The following is a 21,324-nucleotide window of genomic DNA, read 5'->3' on the forward strand; positions in this document are numbered from 1 at the left end:
CTAAATAAAAACGAGTTTTAATGAGTGACTCCACTTAATAAAATTCCTCATAAACACATTGATTTATTGCAGTGGCTCTCAATACAAGTTATGTGTTATTTAAGTTATAACTTGGTAAGTTGCTTGATTTTAAACCTGTTCTGGTTTTCCCATCCTGGTGGCTGAGAACCTGGAAGGTGAATATCTGGGAGAATCATAACTTCAGCTCAACGTTCAGAGCACCAGGGACTTTATGGAAACATATTCAGATTTTATTGGTTTAGTGGTTTTAAAGGCTTTACGTTGAAGATAGTAAGAAATAAAGGCATAGTTTCTTTTTTTACTGCCAGCTGCTCTGCAGTAGCCTCTCCGCTGTGGGCTAGCGCTAACGCTCAGCAGCTCCCGTTTCAATCTCTTCTTCTTAATGTAAGAGTTAAAGAGCTAAAGGTAATTAGGTATTTGCTGCCTTTAACAAAAAAAACTAAGTCTGCCAAAGCAATGTAGCAGTTCGGCTAGTTTTGACTTAAGGCGTAACGAGGCAGTTTATCAAAATTCAGTCAAATTAATGAAATAACAAACTGGGCTGATTTTTGTTGTTAATGTGTTTCTTCCTATTGGGCAGTGAAAGGAAATCAAATGTGCTTCATGTCTTTTGCTTTAAGTATTTTTACTGGAGGGTTTATGTTTGTGCTGCAGAGCCACGCTAGCAGCTAGTAGCTAACAGCTAGCTCCTCTCTGACGGAGCCGGTACCGTTCAGCTGCTGTTGCTCCTCCCACACTTTGGACTGAACCATTGTTCTAATAATGGGGGTGACCTAAAAAAATCATTCTTATTTTTTCTTTCTTTTGCCTTTTCTTATTGATATTGTTTAAATACAAGGGTTTCCTTCATGATTTCTCTGGGGGTAATTATAGACTTTTCCAAGATTGGGGTTTCCGGACTCTTTCGGGCCGCTGAATCTGGTGAGGATGGCAATGTGGCAACATGGCAGCATGGTGTCGTGGCTGCCACGTTGCCACAGAGAAACGTTTCCTGAACCGACTGGGACTGAAAGGCCGCTCGGCGAGGAGGAAGCCACGACTCACTGGAAACAATAAAGTCACATAAGTTTCCAGAAATCCACAGGGACCAAGATCTTCATCGTCCTGCCGTCTTTACGGGTTAGGTCTGGCAACATCTAAAGACAGCTAAAGGAAGTTGAAGCTCAGGTCCAAAAGGGTCCAGACTGGTCCGGATTGGTCCAGATGGTTGATGTCCCTCAGCAGCCACAGTGGTTCCAAAGTGTCTTCAGGACAACAAGGTCCGAGTTCTGGAGGGTTTATCCAAAAGTTCTGATCTCAGTCCCAGAGCTAATAGGTTCTGTGTGAGTGAGGAAGTCTGACCCGGTTCTACTGGTACTGTCAGGACTAAGGCATCAGAACTCCATCTGACTGTTGAAAGAAGCTGATTGAACCCAGAACATCGGATCCAGGTCAGTTTAATCATTATTAAGGAACTGGAAACTAGTCTAGAGTTCAGCAGAACAAATCTAGCAGATCCAAACAGAACCAAAACAGGAACCGTTTGGTCCGATTTCAGGTCAGACAGAAATAAAAGCTGGAGTGGATGGAAGCATCTGGTTCCAGTTGCTTGTTTTCTCTGATCCTTTGGGTCAGAACTTTGTTTCAGAAGTCGTCCATGAAGGTTCTGTGGGTCGAGATGAACCAGAGAGAGAAACTTCACAGAAACTTTTTAAAACTGATGAGTGCGACAGATCAAACGCTGAGGAATGTTGTCGGGTCGGATTTACTCCACTTCCTGCTTCTGCTTTGTCTTCTGTGGTTTCCACTCGTCACTCAGCTTATTTCTATAATCTATTATTGTTTGTCTGGTATTATTTCAACAACACTCAATTCAATGTTTTTCTCTTTAAAGCGGCACCATATAAGGATTTTAGAAAGTAGAATTTATCTTTAATTCAGATAAAGAACCAGAAGTGGACTCAGAGGACCGACAGAGTTAAATATTTGGTCTCTGGAATATGAGTCAGAGTGAGACCTCCTTCAGAGGATTATTGATCTGTGATGTAACTCAGGTTTAGGTTTCTTCATGGAGATCTGTTTACCGACAGCTGGAACCGGTTTTCCGGGCCAGAACCCTTCAGGAAACTAAATCCAGTCATCTGATATGTTTGTCTTCATTTCTGGAGGAAAAAACAATCAGAATCATTTTCCTGCTGGTGGAACAGGAAGAAGATAAAGTCCAGATAACAAAGTTCTGGAGGGGAAACCTTTGAGTCCCAACCGACCTGATAGTCAGACCCAATAAATCAGAAGAATCGTCCTGAAGAGCCATTTCCAGGAATAAAACCCCAACCCACAAAAAAATAGGTTTTTATTTATCTGATATTTTCATGTCATCATTTATGAACTGTAAGCAGAAAATCACAGAAATAGAAATAAAAGCTGGAAAACGTCCAACAGGGAAATAAACTTTCAATAATAATTTGATTTATTAAGCAATCTGTAGATGGGCCAGCATCCAACCGAACCAGCATCCAAACATACCAGCATCCAACCGAACCAGCATCCAAACATACCAGCATCCAACCGAACCAGCATCCAACCGAACCAGCATCCAAACATACCAGCATCCAACCGAACCAGCATCCAACCGAACCAGCATCCAAACATACCAGCATCCAACCGAACCAGCATCCAACCGAACCAGCATCCAAACATACCAGCATCCAACCGAACCAGCATCCAAACATACCAGCATCCAACCGAACCAGCATCCAACCGAACCAGCATCCAAACATACCAGCATCCAACCGAACCAGCATCCAACCGAACCAGCATCCAAACATACCAGCATCCAACCGAACCAGCATCCAACCGAACCAGCATCCAAACATACCAGCATCCAACCGAACCAGCATCCAACCGAACCAGCATCCAAACATACCAGCATCCAACCGAACCAGCATCCAAACATACCAGCATCCAACCGAACCAGCATCCAAACATACCAGCATCCAACCGAACCAGCATCCTACCGAACCAGCATCCAAACATACCAGCATCCAACCGAACCAGCATCCAAACATACCAGCATCCAACCGAACCAGCATCCAACCGAACCAGCATCCAAACATACCAGCATCCAACCGAACCAGCATCCAACCGAACCAGCATCCAAACATACCAGCATCCAACCGAACCAGCATCCAAACATACCAGCATCCAACCGAACCAGCATCCAAACATACCAGCATCTAAACGAACCAGCATCCAAACATACCAGCATCCAACCGAACCAGCATCCAACCGAACCAGCATCCAAACATACCAGCATCCAACCGAACCAGCATCCAAACATACCAGCATCTAAACGAACCAGCATCCAAACATACCAGCATCCAACCGAACCAGCATCCAACCGAACCAGCATCCAAACATACCAGCATCCAACCGAACCAGCATCCAAACATACCAGCATCTAAACGAACCAGCATCCAAACATACCAGCGTCCAACCGAACCAGCGTCCAATCGAACCAGCATCCAACCGAACCAGCATCCACCCATACCATCTGGACCAGCTGGTTCTGTTCTGACCCAGCAGCAGAACTGGACTGGTTCTAATCTCCCCTCAGATCCAGACGGATTTGGAACATTTTAATTCATGTCAAATACACAGGATTATACACACACACACACACACACAGACAGGAGGGTGATAACTGTGTCAGATGGCGTGGCCTCAGCCAGCCGGAGAGTGGGCGTGGCCTCAGCCAGCCGGAGAGTGGGCGTGGCCTCAGCCAGCCGGAGAGTGGGCGTGGCCTCAGCCAGCCGGAGAGTGGGCGTGGCCTCAGCCAGGTATATGCTGGAGCAGCAGCTGGAAGAGGCAGATGGTTTCTGAGCGATGGGTCTCTACCAGCTGATCGGTGCGTCGGTTCTGCTGACTCTGATGACTCCAGGTAGGAACCTGCTGACCTTCATCACCTGCAGGGTCAAAGGTCAAACTTATTCAGATATGAAACACAGAGATGTTCAGGGTGAATCAGATCTTTATTTTTTTGTTTATTTATATTACAGAAGCTAAAAAAAATTGCTCTGATTATTTTTACTTTAAAGTGTTTATATTAAAGTTAATATCAGGTCTAATTTGGGCTGCATCTGGTTATTAGGAGGGAAATTATGATCAGAAGAAAGAATATAAGGTTAGATCTTCAAAATCCAAACATAGTGAGGTTAATATCAGGTCCAAACTCTCATGTTGAAAATAATTACATATAAAGATGCAACGAAGGGAAACTAAATACATGAGATTAATGACTAATAGTTGATACTCTATAAGATTCATTCCTCTGCAGGTTTTATTCTTGATCTCTGGACAGAAACAAACTTGAAAACTGTTTTCTTGCTGGTGAGTTTAGATTTGATCATAACAGTTAAATAATGGCATCATAAAAAACAATTCAGACAGTAATAGTAAGGAGAAAATCTTCAGAGAAACTAGTGAAAAAATATAGATGAAAATGTAATTTCACGGCTTCATTAATCGAATAATCAACGTTGGAGAAGCGGCTAAACCTCAAACCCAGATCCTTCAGATCAAACCAAACCGTCTGAAATGCTCAGCTGCATGGAGATAGAAATATAGAAATAGAAACGTCCTTCACTTTTTCCAACCATGGGAATTTCTGTGCGACTCACAAACAGATAAAGGTTCTAGTGAGCTGAATGAACAGGGAGATCCAGATGCCAACAGTTACGTATTTTAAAGACTGAAATTTAAAATCTGGTTGGGAACCAGAGCTCGATTGGGTCACAGTTTACTGGTCCCATTCTGGTTCCAGTCCCCGAAGAATAACGCTTCAATCCAGAGTTTCTCCCTCCACGTCTTCCTGGTTCCAGCACCAAAACAGATTCTCTTGCTCTCAGACAATCTGCTGCCGTTGGGTCATTATTATTTACACAATAATGATCCAACGAGAATGGAGTTTTGCTCCATTTCTGTTATTACATTTACATGAAGATGATCTAATTACAATCTTTGTTCACACAGTAACGGTACATCGGAAAGGTGTAATGCTCTCGCCGCGCCACTAGTTGGTGCTAGGTTCTTTGAAACTACTGTAAGTGCGCATGTGTTTAAAAAAAAAAGTTCTACTTGAAGGCATGTGGATTTGTGTTCCCCCAGATATTGGCGCAGATGGAAAAAATAACTGCTGAAACACGTTGTTTGAGTTTTCACGGTGTCCGTAGTTCTCTAGAGAAGAGCTGAACAAGCAGGTGTGTATTTTACCACCTGGGCGGTGAGGAGCGGTAAAGAGACGCTGAGGGAACGAATCGTATCTGATGGGGGAACATTAATTGTAGTAACACCAGCATTGTCAGTAGTTTCTTCTTCTTCTGTGGATTGTAGGAAGCAGCCGTATTTTGCGTCATGCTATGCATGAGCTAGAGATTCCCTGGAAGAAAAGATCCATTTACTCCGTTTACAAGACAACGGTACCGGTACGTTTCAGAACCATGGCACTCTGGAACCCGTTTTCAATCTGTGCCGTTTCAGAGGAAACTTTCGGTGGTTTCATGTAAATGTACAGAACAAACCCAACAAAATTTCCATTTTCACCAGAAACTGTTGTCGCGTCAACAGGGCCTTAGAATTAGAACAAACTTAGAATCCAGAAAAATAATTCCAGAACAGGAACATTTAGTTTTTATTATTACTTAGAAACTGAGGAGTACTCATTACTTTTACAAATTTAGGGTGTACAGAGAATACTGACTTCTACTTATCTAGCATCCCAGAACAGAAGCACCAACAATCTTTAGACCAGGGGTATAAAACTCCAGGCCTGTAGGGGCGCTGTCCTGCAGGTTTTAGATGTGCCACAGGTACAAAACACTGGAATGAAACGGCTTCTTGACCTCCTCCTGGTGTAGATCAGTTCTCCAGAGCCTTAATGACCTGATTAAGGTGCTGTTCTGTTCAGGTGCTGCAGCAGAGGCTCATCTACAAGTTTCAGGACAGCGGGCCTCCAGGACTGGAGTTTGACACCTGTGCTTTAGATCAACATTAGATTCTTTTTCTTCTTCTGCTCTTTCCTTTGGTTTGTTATTTTGTTTGTATTTCCTTTTAATTCCTGTAAAGCTCTTCGTATTGCCTTGTTGCTGAAAATGTGCTATAGAAACAAAAAGACCTTTAGCAGAGACTCTCCACAGGGCCGGTGGGCGGGCGGGCGAGGACTAAACAGACGGCTGATTAAACTCTGAGGTACAAACTGCTAAGGATCAGACTGAACTGAAACCTTAGCCAGAGGTCAGAGGTTAAACCAGCTAGCGCTGAATTCACAGTCGCTGTTTCTGGACGCCGACAGTGTTAGAAACACTCACCATGTTTCTAGCGTCATTTGACTCCAGAGACTCCTGGATGAGAAAAACATTTATAAGCACAGACTCTACCTCTAGTTTTTATTCTGTTTACTCAACACAGAGTTCTGGACTGGAACCACTTCCTGTGGTCCGGTTTGATCGGGTTTGGGTCTGGTCGGTCCTGGGATCTTCTCCAGAATCACTAAAACCAGGAAGATAGAGCACATAACAGCAGTTTTAAAGTCCCTCCACTGGCTCCCTGTAGCTCAAAGAATAGACTTTAAAATACTGATGTTAGTTTATAAATCACTGAACGGCTTAGCACCACAATACATTAAAGATCTGCTGTTGTTGTATCAACCTTCCAGACCTCTCAGGTTCTGGTTCTGGTTCTGCTCTGCATCCCCAGAACCAGAACCAAACGAGGAGAAGCAGCTTTCAGCATCTATGCACCACAAATTTGGAACAAACTTCCAGAAAACTGTAAAACAGCTGAAACACTGACTTCTTTTAAATCTCAACTAAAAACCCACCTGTTTAGGATTGTATTTGAAATGTAATCAATTACAAATTTATTGATGGAACTTGACTTAATGATTGATTCTATATTGCTTTGTGTTTCTGTGTTTGTAATGATGTAAAGCACTTTGAAATGTCTTGCTGCTGAAATGGGCTATACAAATAACATTTGATTGATTGATTGATTGATTGATTGATTGATTGATTGATTGATTGATTGATTGATTGATTGATTGATTGGCGGACTCTAACAGGGTTTATCTCCAACTAGACCAGGCATGTCCAAAGTCCGGCCCGGGGGCCAATCACGGCCCGCGGTCAGATTTCATACGGCCCGCAGCTTTGGTTTTATAATGTATTATTTATGGCCCGCCTCCACTGTCAAACAGAATAAATAAATCATAAAACTTGAAACTGTAATTCCTCCTTTCACCAAATGGTGGCAGCACCACTTTAATACTATCAGTCTCTGCCTCCGTGCAGCGAACCGCTCTCCACTCATTTCTGCCATGGCCACTGCAAAGAAAACAAGTTTACAGTGAAGGCCGCCGCTTTCAAGAGAGATGGGAATTATAATACTTCTTCACTGAAAATCAAGGCAATTGTGCTTGTCTAATTTGTGAGACGGTTGCCTTGTTTAAGGATTTCAACGTAAAGAGACACTACCAGACTAAACATGCTAACACATACAACAAGCTAACAGGAAGTGACCGTGCTGAAAAACTGACGCAGCTCCAAGCTGCACTGGCATCACAACAGCGATTCTTCACGCGGGCCTGTGAGTCAAAAGAAAATACCACCAAAGCAAAGCTATAAAGTTAATGTTAATAACTAAACATGGCAAACCTTTTACTGAAGATACATTTATCAAAGACTGTGTTATGAAAATGGTGGAGAACATTTTGCCCTGAGAAGAAGCAAGAATTTGAGAAAAATGTTTGCCTGGCAGTAACAGTGTGGCACTGAGAGTTGAGGACATGAAACTGAGTATTTTGAACGGTAACGTCTGTCACTATCAGCAGTGAAGAGCCAAAAGAACATTTATGCACCTGGATTTATGGCACTTATTTTTATTAAACTCTTGAGTAAAATTTGGTTATGAACCTGTAGATGTGACACACTATTACTTTCTGAAAGATATTGTAAATGACGAGCAAAATTCACTCGTTTTAAGATTTAATAATAACAGACAACTTTGCATTACTTATAACTCCTGTTTAAAATGTTCTTGAGGCAAAGATATTTTTAAACTCATGTAAATTTAAGGTATTTCATACAGTTTGTTCAATGTTATCTGACTCTCCAGATATGAAAGAAAAGCAGAATTTGGGTTTTTAGAGTTATTCTCATTTGCCTGAGTGGCTTATATTTGGTTATTTTGTCATTTGAAAAATAAAGATAATTGTGACAATGAAAATTGTTTTATAACAGTGTGTATTTGCATGAAACTTTTGTAGTTAAAAAATGTCCGAACAAACTATTGGCCCCCGGGCATCTTCACTTTATGAAATCTGGCCCTCTTTGCAAAAAGTTTGGACACCCCTGAACTAGACCCAATTGGTTAGAAAAGCACAGATTATTATAACATGATCAGTGAATATTGAAGGCTTTTAGACTGAAGGCTTTGTGTGGAGGGAGTGGTTTGTTTGTCCAGACAGTCAGTGAATGCATCTCCATTATAAAGCCACTCACTGATTCTAACAAAAGACACAAACAGTCATTTGTACGTTATGTTCACTGTCTGTCATCAGGGTCAGAGACTGAAAGTATGCTGGAAAATGTGTGTTTACATTTCTTTGAGACGAAGCAGCCAAACCGGTCTGAGACGCTGCGCTCCACTCCTCTGGTACTGGGTCAGTGTGTCCCAGGAGAACAGCAGCGCCCCCTGCCTCCGACTACCAGCAGGTTCAGGTGCTTCTGATGGAAAAAACTCAAACTGGAAAAACTGGTCTAGAGGGTGAAAGGAACAGAAAATATTCCCATTTACTTTCATTATTTACTTTGGGTGGATTTTAGGTCTGCACAAAGATGTTAGTGGTGTTGCCATAGCAACATGATGAGCAAATCTTGTGAGGATTTGGGTTTTCTGTGTTTATTTAGTTCCTGTCCTGTCCCGGCTGCCCCTTGATTGTTCCCAGCTGTCCCTCGTTTTCCCCTGATTACGTTCCCTGTGTATTTATACCCACCTGTGTCTCCTGCTCCCTGTCGGGTTCTTGTTGTGCGTCTACATCCTGTCTCAGATGTCAGTAGTCCTGTGTTTTCGCAGCACTACCTGTGTGTCTGAGTAACTAGCCTCATTGTTCACCTGGATTTCTGTACTCACCTGTGATCGTCATTAAAACAATTATTTCTTCACCATAACCTGGGTCCACTGTGTCATCCTCACCACCACCAGCAAACAATTGATGACAAATCTATTCCAGTGTGTTTTAAAGTCTGTGGGGTCTCTGGATTCAGACAGTGAGTGTTTCCAGGTATTTGGAAAAAACTTCATTTATAAACTCACATCTGGCCACAGCTGCTGTTCTGATAACGAAACGTTCCTAATGAGAACATCTTCATGACCTACAACATGGCTGAGCTCTATTGGACGCTTCTGATTGGTTAATCCACAACATGCTTCTGTTTTAAAGCAGCTCCTAAAGCGCATTGCTTCCAGTGACATCATAGAAAGGAATCAGCCCAGATATCAGAACCTGTTGGTTCATTCCTGGTCCAGACACCAGAAGGTTCTATCAGCGACATGATGGGAACGTCCAGCCATCACGGCTCTGCAGGGAATGGACCTCAGAACCAGAGCTCTACCTCTAATAGTTTGTTTCCTGTTTTTCAGAGTCGGAGTCACAACTCTCTGGTAAGTAAATCTGATTATGTTTTCATATTGGGATGTTTTAGTCAGGCCCTGAATGCAAAGTAGATCCAGCTAAAAGCATCCACATGACAGGAGGTGAGATGTAGGAATGTAGATGTCCATGTGTCCTCAGATTGTGGTCAACCAGCACTAAACACCAGGATCGTTGGAGGAGCGGTGGCTCCTGAAGGGTCGTGGCCCTGGCAGGTCAGTCTACAGACCTCGTCTCACTTCTGTGGAGGATCTCTGATCAACAGCGAATGGGTGCTGACTGCAGCTCACTGCATTATCAGGTGAGCACAGAAGGCAAAACGGTTGATTAGTTTGATGGATGAGAGATCTGACAACCAGTGGATCAAGTTTAAGTGGATTAACTCAAAGCTTCAGGAAGGTTTACAGTCTTCTGTGTTTGTCTCTTCTGGCAATTCTTCCAGCAACATAGGTTCAGCAAAACTGGTTCTGGGTCTTCAGAGTCTGACAGGAACCAATCCAAACAAAGTCAGCCGGACAGTAGCACTGGTTATCCGTCACCCTGGTTTCAGCATTTCTACTCAGGACAACGACATCGCCCTGATAAAGCTCTCCTCAGCCGTAACGTTCAACAGCTACATCTCGCCGGTCTGCCTGGCGGCGGCGAGCAGCACCTTCTACAGCGGCGTCGACTCCTGGGTCACTGGCTGGGGCAACATTGGATCTGGTGGTAGGTCTCACTACAGAACAGAGCTACTCTGTTCAACTTATGCCTAAGCTGGAGGATATTGTAAAACAATCAGATGCACCATGACAGAACAAGCAGAAAGAGAGCTGGCTGAATCCTGTAGAGCAGATTTCAAATCAATATTTGTCAAAACATTAGAAGGTGCCGTGTCCCTCCTTTTTTACAGCTTTATCTTAATATCTGAGTAAAACTCTTGACTTTTCCAACACTCAGCAAAAAATGTAACAGTGGTGATCTTAACTGACCTGAAACAGGAAACATTTAGAGTGATTTATTGTCACACAGATGGAAATAATAGTTTCTAAAGTCTTTGTAAACAGTGATGGTCACTTCATAGTACCAGTGGCCCTGACAGTGGTGGGCTGTCAGGGCCAGCATGGCCTTCTCTGCTAGCCCTAGAAAATTGAAAAGAAAAACTGTAAAATGTTTTAATCATACTTAATTTTATGTATAATTTCATTTTTATTCTGCAAAACTAGCTGCTTATTAGTATTATTGAGGTTTCATTTTAATTTCCTACTTTAAAAAGTGCCTGAAACGCATCTGGCGAGCAGCTCCGCCTCAGGACCTGCTGTACTAATCCAGCTATTCTTTGGTCAGAAACGCCGAGCAACAGGCCACAGTTGGTATGACAGACAGAATGATCAGCCAATCAGAGCTGACGTCCAGTGACGGTCCGCCCCGCTGTAAGTTTTTTTTATTTTTGTTTTATTATCATCATACACAACAAACCTGGTATCGGCATCAGATGAACACAAACCTGAAAAACTTGAAGAAGCCGAACCAGGCTGCTTCCATACTTACAGAGAGGATGAAACAAAAAACCCAGCAGGGGTTTTCCATCAGTTTCAAATAGTTTATCATATTATCCAGATCTGCATCTTGTTCTCTGTCCATGAATTTTAGAGATAAGAAAAGGAGGCAGAGTTCCTTGTGAAAAGTGAGGAAAGATGGTTTGGCTTTAAGAAAAACACATTTGTGAATGAAAAACTTGCCCAAGATAATTATTACATTTAGTAGCCTTTCAAATTTCTTTTCTTTTCTCAGAGTCCCAAAAATGTTTCTGAGAAAATTCAGGTAAGTTTGGAGTTTTAGGGAAAAGCCAGTAGTGAACATTATAACAGAAAACTTTGCAATAAACACATTCATAGAAAAGATGTTCAGTCGACTCGATGTCACAAAATAAACAAGTTTTATCATCAATAGCAAATCGAAGTCTAAGGATTCCTTAGAGGGAAAAACACCTGAAAAGATTTTAAATGGACTTCCTTGGGTTTTGGAGGAAGAGGAAGATTTAAGTAATTTGTTCAAATTTTAACTATTTGAACCTTTGAAAAGAAATGCGATATAAAATTTGGATTTGATACAAAAGGAAACAAAGTCCTAGTAAAGCATTCCCTAATTTTTGAGTTTTTTAGTTTATTATCTGTGATATTGGGTCCATTAATCAGAAGTCCAGGTGGATCAGAGGTTCTGTAATCTCGGTTCTCATAAAAACATTTAGCTGTGCATAAAATATTTGGGGGAATAACTAATCATTTTTTAAAATTCACTTTTATTAATTTGCAGGTTATATTTAACACTGAATCCCTCCATTATTTAATAAATGCATCACAGACCAAACACCTTGTTCCAGCCCATTATGTGCAAAGATTGATTTATTATTAATTTTTATGTAACAGCAGTTCCTTAGGGAGTATTGTGTGGGCTATAGTTATGTTTATAGATTAATCTCCAATATAATAAAACTTGCTGGTGAAAGAAGGAAAGTTTAACAGGCAGTTTTTTAAAGTCAAAGTCACAACTAAGAAGAAAATTAACTCCACCAAGATTTGAAAATATTTTACTTGGAATATGGAACCATAATTCATTTTGATTTGTTAGAAATGACCGAAGCCAGTTTATTTTTAAAGTTCATGCTGTCAGATTCAATATCTTGCAGTTCTTCATCTTCAAACTGTTTGGTTAAATTACCTTTTCTGATTTAGTGAGTTTTCTGTTTCCATATAAAGTCAAAATTCATCCTGTGGATAGATTTGATTGCTGAATTATTGTTTATTCCTAATGTATATGCAGGGTAGATAAGTCTGGAAATACTTTCCATTTTGGTGAGAAATATTCTTCCCAGAATAGATAAATCTCTGTGTGTCCATTTATTTAAATGAGTTTTACATTTTTGAAGTTTCTCCCAAATATTCAGATTTTCTAACTCAGATTTATTTTTATTTATATGCACACCCAGATATTTGACAGGAATATTAAAAGCAGTGGATATAGGACAGTCTGTTAGAGGCTAAATTTAACTTTTGTTTAAACTTAATTTAAGTCCTGAAGCCTTTGAGAAAGTTTCAATTAAATTAAGAATTTCAGGAATTTCATTCAGGTTATTTAAGTAGATAGTTGTGTCATCAGCTGACTAATAGAAAACTCTTTGCCTACCACTGATAATTTACCAAATTGATCATTTTTAATTGATATGGAAAACATTTCTGCAGCAGCAATAAACAGCAGAGGAGAGATTGAACAACCTGGTTTTCTGCCTTTATTAAATCTTTGAGGCTCCATGAGGAAAACACTGAACTGTTTGTATCTTTGTAAAATGTTTTCATTACATTAATACATTTATTTCCAAACCCAAATAAATCTAAAGCTTTGAACATAAATTCATGTTCTATCATATCAAAGGCTTTATAAAAGTCTAAAAATAATACAAAGCCTTCATTTTCAATTAAGTGGTTGTAGTCAATTAAGTCCAAAATAAGGCGGATATTATTATGTATAGACGCCTTTTATAAATCCAGACTGAGTGTCAGAAATAATTTGGGATATTCCTGATTTTAACCTGTTAGTAAAAATGTGTGTCAGAAGCTTGTAATCATTATTTAATAATGTTATTGATCTTAAATGATCAAGAAGAGTTGGATCATTTCCAGGTTTAGCCTGATGACACCTTGTTTGGGTCAAACAGCCGTTTTCTAATAGTTCTGTCAGCATCCAAACACAAGGTTCTGATGTGACCCAAAAATGTTTATAAAAGTTCCTTGTTAAGCCGTCGCAGCCTGGAGTTTTGTCCTTGGATAAAAAGCTTTATCCAGTTCCTCTGTGATGATGTCTGCCTCACATATCTGCTTCAAACTGTCATCAACAGAATGACAGAATGTTCCTGCCATTGAGTTATTATATGCAGAAGAATATAAATAGCTATAAAAGGTAAAAATTTCTTTAGATATTAATTTTGCATGGTTTATTATTAATTTGCAAGCAATTTATCGCATTTCCTTCTTGTCTAATTTTTTCCAATCTACAAAAATATGCAGAACTTTTCTCACCATCTTCAATCCACTTAGACCTCAGATATGATTCTTTGGCTTTTTTTAGTATAAAAATCATCTAACTGTTTGTCATTATCATTAAAAAACGGTTTAGAGCAGATGTGACTAAGTTCTTGAATGATTTCTAATTCCTTTTCCTTATTTTGAGTAGCCATTAATTTACTGTGTTTGACTGAGATTTGGCAGACTTTAAATTTAAAGAATTGCCATTTTTCCGTGTAAGAATTCAGATTTTTATCACTACAAATTAAATTGAGATGCTCCAGGATTTTGTTATTAAACTTTTCGTTGTTTAGCAGGTTGAGTTAAACTTCCAGTAACCTTTGTTCTGGGACTTTTTCAACCGAGTTGTGATACTAAGTTGTATCAGACAGTGATCAGATAAAGGTGCAGGTGAAATTCCAGCATTAACACTATTTTGCATCAGACTGTCTGAAATTAGCCAGAAGTCGATACGGGACTTAGCTGAGCCATCAGGTTTAAACCAGGAGAAGGACTGACCTCTGACCTCTGACCTGCTTCTCTCCAAGGTTCCACCAGGTTCAGATCTAAGCAAAAGTTTTGTAAAACTGGGCGTGCCGTGGTGGCGTAGGGCGTAGCACGACCCATATTTGGAGGCCTTGAGTCCTCGACGCGACCGTTGACTTAGACTTAGACTTGTACTTTATTGATCCCTTGGGAAGACTCCCTGGGTTCGACTCCCGGACCTGACGACATTTGTCGCATGTCTTTCCCCCTGTTTACTGTCATATAAGGGACACTAGAGCCCACAAAAGACCCCCTGGAGGGGTATAAATAAAATTAAAAAGTTTTGTAAAACTACATTTATATGATGAGGTTGGAGTTTAGAGGGTGATCTATCGAGCCATTCATTATACACCATATTGAAATCTCCTCCCAATATGAAATTGTTTGTGGAATATTTCTGAGATAGTTCTTTTAGATGACTGGTTAATTCAGACAATAAGATTTATTCTGAGCTACACTGTTGTAACCATTGACGTTGCAGAGAATCAGAAACTAGTTTCCATTTTGAGTCACAAATAATCCAGTGACTCCAGTTATCTTTCCTTTGAGTTTCTAGTTTATTCTGAACATTTTGAAATAGTAAAGCAACACCAGCAGATTTATTAGAACCATGAGACAAAATAACCCCCCTCCCCCCCCCCCATTGATTAGACCAGAAGCTCTCATCTCCCTTAATAGAGTGTGTTTCTTGTAAAAATATGCAGTTAGCTTTTGCATTTTTACAAAAAAGAAATATTGATTTTCTTTTAATACCATCTCTCAAGCCCCTAACATTTTGGTCCGCCCGGCTGTAAGTAGAAAACTTCCTGCTTTCCCACCTCGCTGCAGCAAACAGAGAGGGGCGGGGCCGGACAACTGTCAGTCTCATACCTTATATGGAAATGGGACTATTTCATTCCGGAAATGAAGGGGGCGCTAGTGACACCATTTCCTGTACCGACCGCGTTATAATTATTATAATAATAATAACGTATTTTATTTGAAAACGCCTTTCAAAACACCCAAGAACACTTTCAACATTAAAAATACAAATTAAATAGTAAAGAAATCGCTACAAAACCTGATATGTCACGTGGTATGTCTGTCACGTGGTATGTCCCTTTTTTATTTTCAAATCTTTATTAAATCTTTATTTAAAATTATATTAGTAACAAACAATCTAGAATAAGCAACAATAAGGAAACATTATGGAGATGTATTTATCTATCCTTACACCCAATCTATCGCAAACAAAAGTAATAAAACATGAATCAAATCAATATTTTGGAGACAAATGTACATTAAGAGCACATTTATCCATCCATTAATTATCATGATTGATCCCTATAGTGGGGTCATGAGGGCTGCTGACCCTGGACAGATCGCCAGTCCGTCGCAGATTAAGAAAACAGATATAAACAAATACTTGCTGGTGCTGAAGTTCAAATAATATATACATATATATACAAAAAATTTAAAATTCCCTTCTCACCCACTGCGGGTGGTTCTTATCAAATAACTGTCTTCATCTCACCTGCTCAGCCAATCACCTGATCAGGTGTCTCCATCCCAGCCTAACGGCGCTGGGCTCATCTCTCTTCATAAAGTCAGGATACCTTTAATCTTATGTTTGTATTATGACTTTGTAACCGAACAATATGTTTCTGTATGTGCTACTTTATTACAAAAAACCCAACAGTTGATTCTGTTAAAACATAAACTTAGCTGTATGTCAGGTTTGTAAAGAAAATTTGTATTGATTCCAGTCATTGTTCAAAAAGTATAGGAAACATTGTATTTACACATATAAAATATTGCAAGTTATTAGCTTTGCTTGCATTTAACCTTTTTAAAACAAGGTTATCCTATTGTTAAACAATACTGTTACAATATATTTACAACTACTTTATTGGTTCTACTCTCTCCAACCCTATTTAAAAAGAGTTTTATTGTGTTTGTGGCCTGTTACACAGGTCAGGTTTTCAGGTTTTTTGTCTGGTTGGAAGCTCGGTCTGAGAGAGGATTGGTCTGCCATGTGCAGCGTGCACATTCACAGACGGGATTCAAGATGGCGAGCCAACCTAGACCTTCAGTTCATCTTCTCCATGGCATCAGGGAGGGACTCTCCCGCATGTGGTAATCCGCTGCTGGAGCGGTAGGAATATCAGGGACTAGTTCGAACTGAACTGAACAGAACTAAGAACCGATTGAAGTATTATGTTTTTGGATTGAATCAAACTGAGACTTTTCATTGAACTGAGTACCTGGATTTACATTTGGACCTGAACTTGAATTTAAAGTGCCATACTTTGATTTTCATATGTTTATGTCTCTGAATGTGATTTGAGTAATTGTGGTCCACTTTGATTTAATTGTGTTTGAAGGTATTTCCCTACCTGTAAAAGAAAGAAAAATTAGTTAACTCAGGAGAAAAATAGAAATCTTAAAATAGGTGCAACCTAGGAAAAAGAGACCGGTCTAATTAACTCAAATTAGTCTGATTAAAATAACCTAACTAAAGAGCAAAAAGAAAGAGTGATATACTTTTTTTTAAAATTTATTTTATTTTTTCCCTTTTCCTCCCCATTTATATTTACATCATTATTAAGAATCTGCAGGGTATTTTTGGTTTCATGTATTGTATTTTATACGTGTGTTTTGCGTTCAGTACATTGCCGGCCTTTTTCACTTAAAGCAGCAGTCTCTGGTGTTATTATTCTGGCTCCCCACTCCGTAGAGCCTGGAACTGGTCCAGTGGCGCAGTTAGTGGTGTGATACCGGTGCTACACTGAGCACAACAAGCTATTCCTTGTGCATTTTGTTAAACATTGATATATTGCATTGTTGCTTTACTTTGTATATTTTCATTTATTTGCATATTTCTGGATGCCTGCTCTTGGTGTGATGCATTGTCCTGCACAACGTGTGTGTTGTTCAGGTGTGACGTCTATTGAAGGCCCTGACTGAAACTCCACAGAATGGCACTGCCGGTGCCTTTAGGTTTACTTTTTCATGCTTCACGTTTAATAACCCTAATGTGAATGTGTGTCTCCTCAGTTTCTCTTCCATCTCCTCAAAACCTCATGGAGGTGAAGATACCGGTTGTGGGCAACAGACGGTGTAAATGTAGCGGCTATAAAACGACCGACATCACTGACAACATGATCTGTGCGGGATTACTGGAGGGAGGAAAGGACTCCTGTCAGGTGATTATCTTTGCTTGTTAGAATCTGGCTTCATCCAGCAGATCATCCAACATGTTTCTCATTTTAAAGGGAGACTCAGGAGGTCCGATGGTCAGCAAACAAAATGGCCGCTGGATTCAGTCAGGAATTGTGAGTTTTGGCGTTGGCTGTGCTCAGCCAAATTACCCAGGAGTCTATGCCAGAGTCTCCCAGTATGAGAGCTGGATCAAAGCCCAGATCGCCACCAACCAGCCGGGCTTCATGACCTACACATCAACCGGAACCAACAGCGACCTCAGCGTCTCCTGCACTGGCGTGCCACCAATTGTGTCCCCAACCACCACTACTCCCACTACTACCACTCCCAGTACTACTACTACCACTACTCCCACTACTACCACTCCCACTACTACTACTTCTCCTACTGCTACCACTACTACTACCACTACAGCTAATACTACCACTACTACGTCTCCTACTGCTACCACTACTACTACCACTACAACAAGCACTACAAAGCCAACAACAAAACCACTGACTACTACGGCCTCAGCAGCAATAAAACTCACAACAACCAACATCATCAAACCAACAACAAAAGCTACAAGTACCTTAGCACCGTCTCCTACAACGACCACAACAACCACATCCACATCCAGGTGTAAGTATTGATCACGCGTAGACTGGAAAGGTTTGTGTTCAACCTTGGAGAAACTGAGTATGAACCCATTTGATGAACCCCAGAGTTTTATTGACTGTTTGAACGCTCCCTCTCCAGCTGTAGCCTGTGGCGAAGCCCCGTTAAACTCCGGTTCTCCGGATGGAAGTTTGTCATCAGAAGGCGAGTGGCCGTGGATGGCAAGTTTGCAGAAGGGAGGAAAGCATGTCTGTGGAGGGACGCTGGTGTCTGAGGACAAGGTTCTGACCAATGCCAACTGCATTCCAGAGTGAGCTCCAGTTGAGGACACTGTTCGGCCTGATCTCACTAGTTGCACCATGATTTGGGGTCAATTGTGATTTATTCTTCACTGTTTAAAAATTTGTTTGAAAACCTCAAATGTCAGCCTCTGTTGTAATGCCAACCCATTTTTCTATGAATAATTAGAGAAGTGCTTCTTAACCTGCTGTATTTCAGCAGTTCTTCATCTTGACTCCATTCTCTCCATCAGAGATTCTGATGGGTCTGAATACACAGTGGTGTTGGGTCGTCTGAAGCAGAACGGATCGAACCCTTCGGAACAGCCTGTTGCTGTGGGAAACGTCACTCGGAGCAACCTAACAGGTTCCAACATCGCATTGCTTCAGCTGTCAGATAAACCCAAACTGACCAACTACGTCCGGCCCATCTGCCTGGACAAAGGAAGAACCTTCCCAGAGGGATCCACCTGCTGGGCTGCTGGCTGGAGCTCTGTGAATGGAGGAGGTGAATCAAACACACAGCAATGTTAACATCAACAGTCAGACATAAACATACGGTTGTTAAACTAAAGTTTCCTCTCTGTCATGTAGCTGATAAAGTTCTTCTGAAGTTCCAGACCGAAGTTTTAAGTTGTGGGATTGATTCAGGAAACAACACCTTCTGTACCGGAGTGTTTACACAGCAACAGGTGAAAAACTTCACATTAGTATTACACATGCAGATAAAACCTTTGAGCTCCGTTTGTTCACAAATACAAATGAGTAAACTATAATTATAACTTATTGCTTTTTAGGTTGGCCAATTAAACTACTCCCCTCTCCCAAATGAAATCAAACACAGAAGCTGTTAGAGGTGCTGATGTTTTTAGCAGCAAGAGGGGCCCTTAAGTCAGAAACTGCTCCAGGCCTCATGCAGCCTTTGACCGGCCCTGCAGGATGAGTTAAATCTGCTCCACTGAGCAGAGATGAGCAACAAACGGAGATTTAATTTAATCCTGCTGATGTGGCTTTAGAAGCTCTAACATTTCTGTTGAGTTTTTAATAAGAGACACAGAAACTCTTTTAGTTTCTCAGATCTCTGCGCTCATTAAGTCTGTCTGACTAAGTGGACAAAGCATTTGATACGGTTTGATGCTTCGTGTAACCGGAAAAATAATAATAGAAATAAAAATAAAATAATATAAAACCAGAGTGAAAGCTCCTCACCGGCTGAACCTGCATGATGAGGTTAGCGCTGGTTCGATAACCGCTACAGGGAAGACAGCGCCACACGCTGGGCAGCGAGTTGAGATGGAAAAGCCCCACATCATTCTTTGTTCACAAAGATAAATCATTCTCACCTCTCCTCAACGCTCCTCTGAATTCACTACTACAAGTTATTCCTGCGGTTCATAGAGCTGCACAACCAGAGCTAACACGGCGGGTTTGAACTCTGACCTTGATGTAGAGTTCTCTAAAGAAACATGATTCCTCACAGGAGGTTGATGTAAATATCCATACAGGTCAGCCTGTGTCCAGTTTGAGTGGAAGGAGGAGCGCGACCCCTGCTGAGGTCAACTTAAAAGATCGCGCAGCCGCAGCGCGCTGTGATTGGTCCGCTCTGCTGCGCGCTGTGATTGGTCCGCTCTGCTGCGCGCTGTGATTGGTCCGCTCTGCTGCGCGCTGTGATTGGTCCGCTCTGCTGCGCGCTGTGATTGGTCCGCTCTGCTGGATTTAAATAATAATCAATTATAAACTTCTTTTAGAAATAAATTTTCTCCACCAGTGAATCGATCAGAGCAACAGAGACGCTTTCAATCCAGATAAAAAAATTAAAAAAAACTTTTTTGGGGGGATTATTAATTTTTGGAAAAACAAAAATAAGCAATGTTTGGCCTGGTTGGGGGGCTAGTAAAGCATGGCGGGCCGCCAGGCTTATAATACACTGTGGGAAACCCTGATGTAAAGGTGTTTAATGACCTCTGACCTCTGCTATTTTCATTCAGGGTTATTCTGGCGACCCGCTCATGTGTCAGCAGGAAGGGTCTTGGTTCCAGGTGGTCGTGCTCTCGTCCGCTGAAATCTCTACCAGATATAAGCGCCAGGCTCCCTTCATGTCCTTCGAGAAACTGGACCGCTTCCAGAACTTTCTGATTCGCTCTCTGGGGTCGTTTCTGACTCCAGTCATCAGAAACGGCACCAACAGCACCAACAGCACCAACAGCACCAACAGCACCACTGCCGCTGCAACCGTCGCCATGACGACGAGCAGAGCGACCCAGAACCCCTTTGCCTCGGTGCTCTGCCTGCACCTGCTCCTCCTGGCGCCGTGCCTCCACCTCCTCTCATAGACGTCCACCTCCACCTTTACATGATGTGGCGCACAATCGAATGTAAGCTGCTGCTCAGGGGGCAACCAGTCTGGTTCTGGTTCTGGAGGAGCTCCATCAGCCTCTCCATCCTCAGGAAGACGTTGTTGTTGCTGAGTCATGTTTGGTTAGTTTGATGCAGCAGAACCTGCTAGCAGATGTCAGCCGGACTGAACTACCTCACTGTGCTGCGACGGACGTTTCCACCTGAAGCTACGACCTTCCTAATGTTTACATGAATGTTTGCACTGAAATGATTGTAAGAAGCGAGCTTCATCTGATCCAATCAACGGCTCTCTCATGCTTTGATTGCACTTTACTGTAAAACTGTATTCAGAAATAAATTTGTTTTTCTCTAAACTGTGAAGACGTGTTGCTTGCTGTTCCTGTGGTCGGTTTCACCTGCTGAAGTAAAGGTGGTGCGACCTGAACGGACCTTCTCTTTATGACTCGCTCCAAGTTGCACGGCTTCTTCTAGTACAGGAACATCATACTGAGAGAGCAAAGTGTTTCCCACCTGAGCTGCAACTCCTCCAGAGCCACCAGGCTGCTTCTTTTATCGATGCTCCCGTCCTCCAACCTGTCAGGTCAGAGGTCAGCAA

The 21,324-nt window shown here is 41.4% G+C and overlaps 1 protein-coding gene across 1 annotated transcript; it reads left to right on the forward strand.

Moving 5' to 3' along the window:
- Positions 1-3,849: 3,849 nt before the first annotated feature.
- On the forward strand, positions 3,850-21,082 carry LOC114159637 (transmembrane protease serine 9-like). Its single transcript, XM_028041656.1, has 10 exons — positions 3,850-3,940; positions 9,697-9,717; positions 9,848-10,007; positions 10,149-10,414; positions 17,329-17,477; positions 17,547-18,117; positions 18,235-18,403; positions 18,626-18,879; positions 18,966-19,063; positions 20,360-21,082. The coding sequence occupies exons 1-10, from the start codon at positions 3,886-3,888 to the stop codon at positions 20,702-20,704; spliced, it is 2,088 nt and encodes a 695-aa protein (XP_027897457.1). The 5' UTR covers positions 3,850-3,885; the 3' UTR covers positions 20,705-21,082.
- Positions 21,083-21,324: the final 242 nt, after the last annotated feature.

Source organism: Xiphophorus couchianus, chromosome 16 (genome assembly GCF_001444195.1).
Source record: "Xiphophorus couchianus chromosome 16, X_couchianus-1.0, whole genome shotgun sequence".
Taxonomy (NCBI): domain Eukaryota; kingdom Metazoa; phylum Chordata; class Actinopteri; order Cyprinodontiformes; family Poeciliidae; genus Xiphophorus; species Xiphophorus couchianus.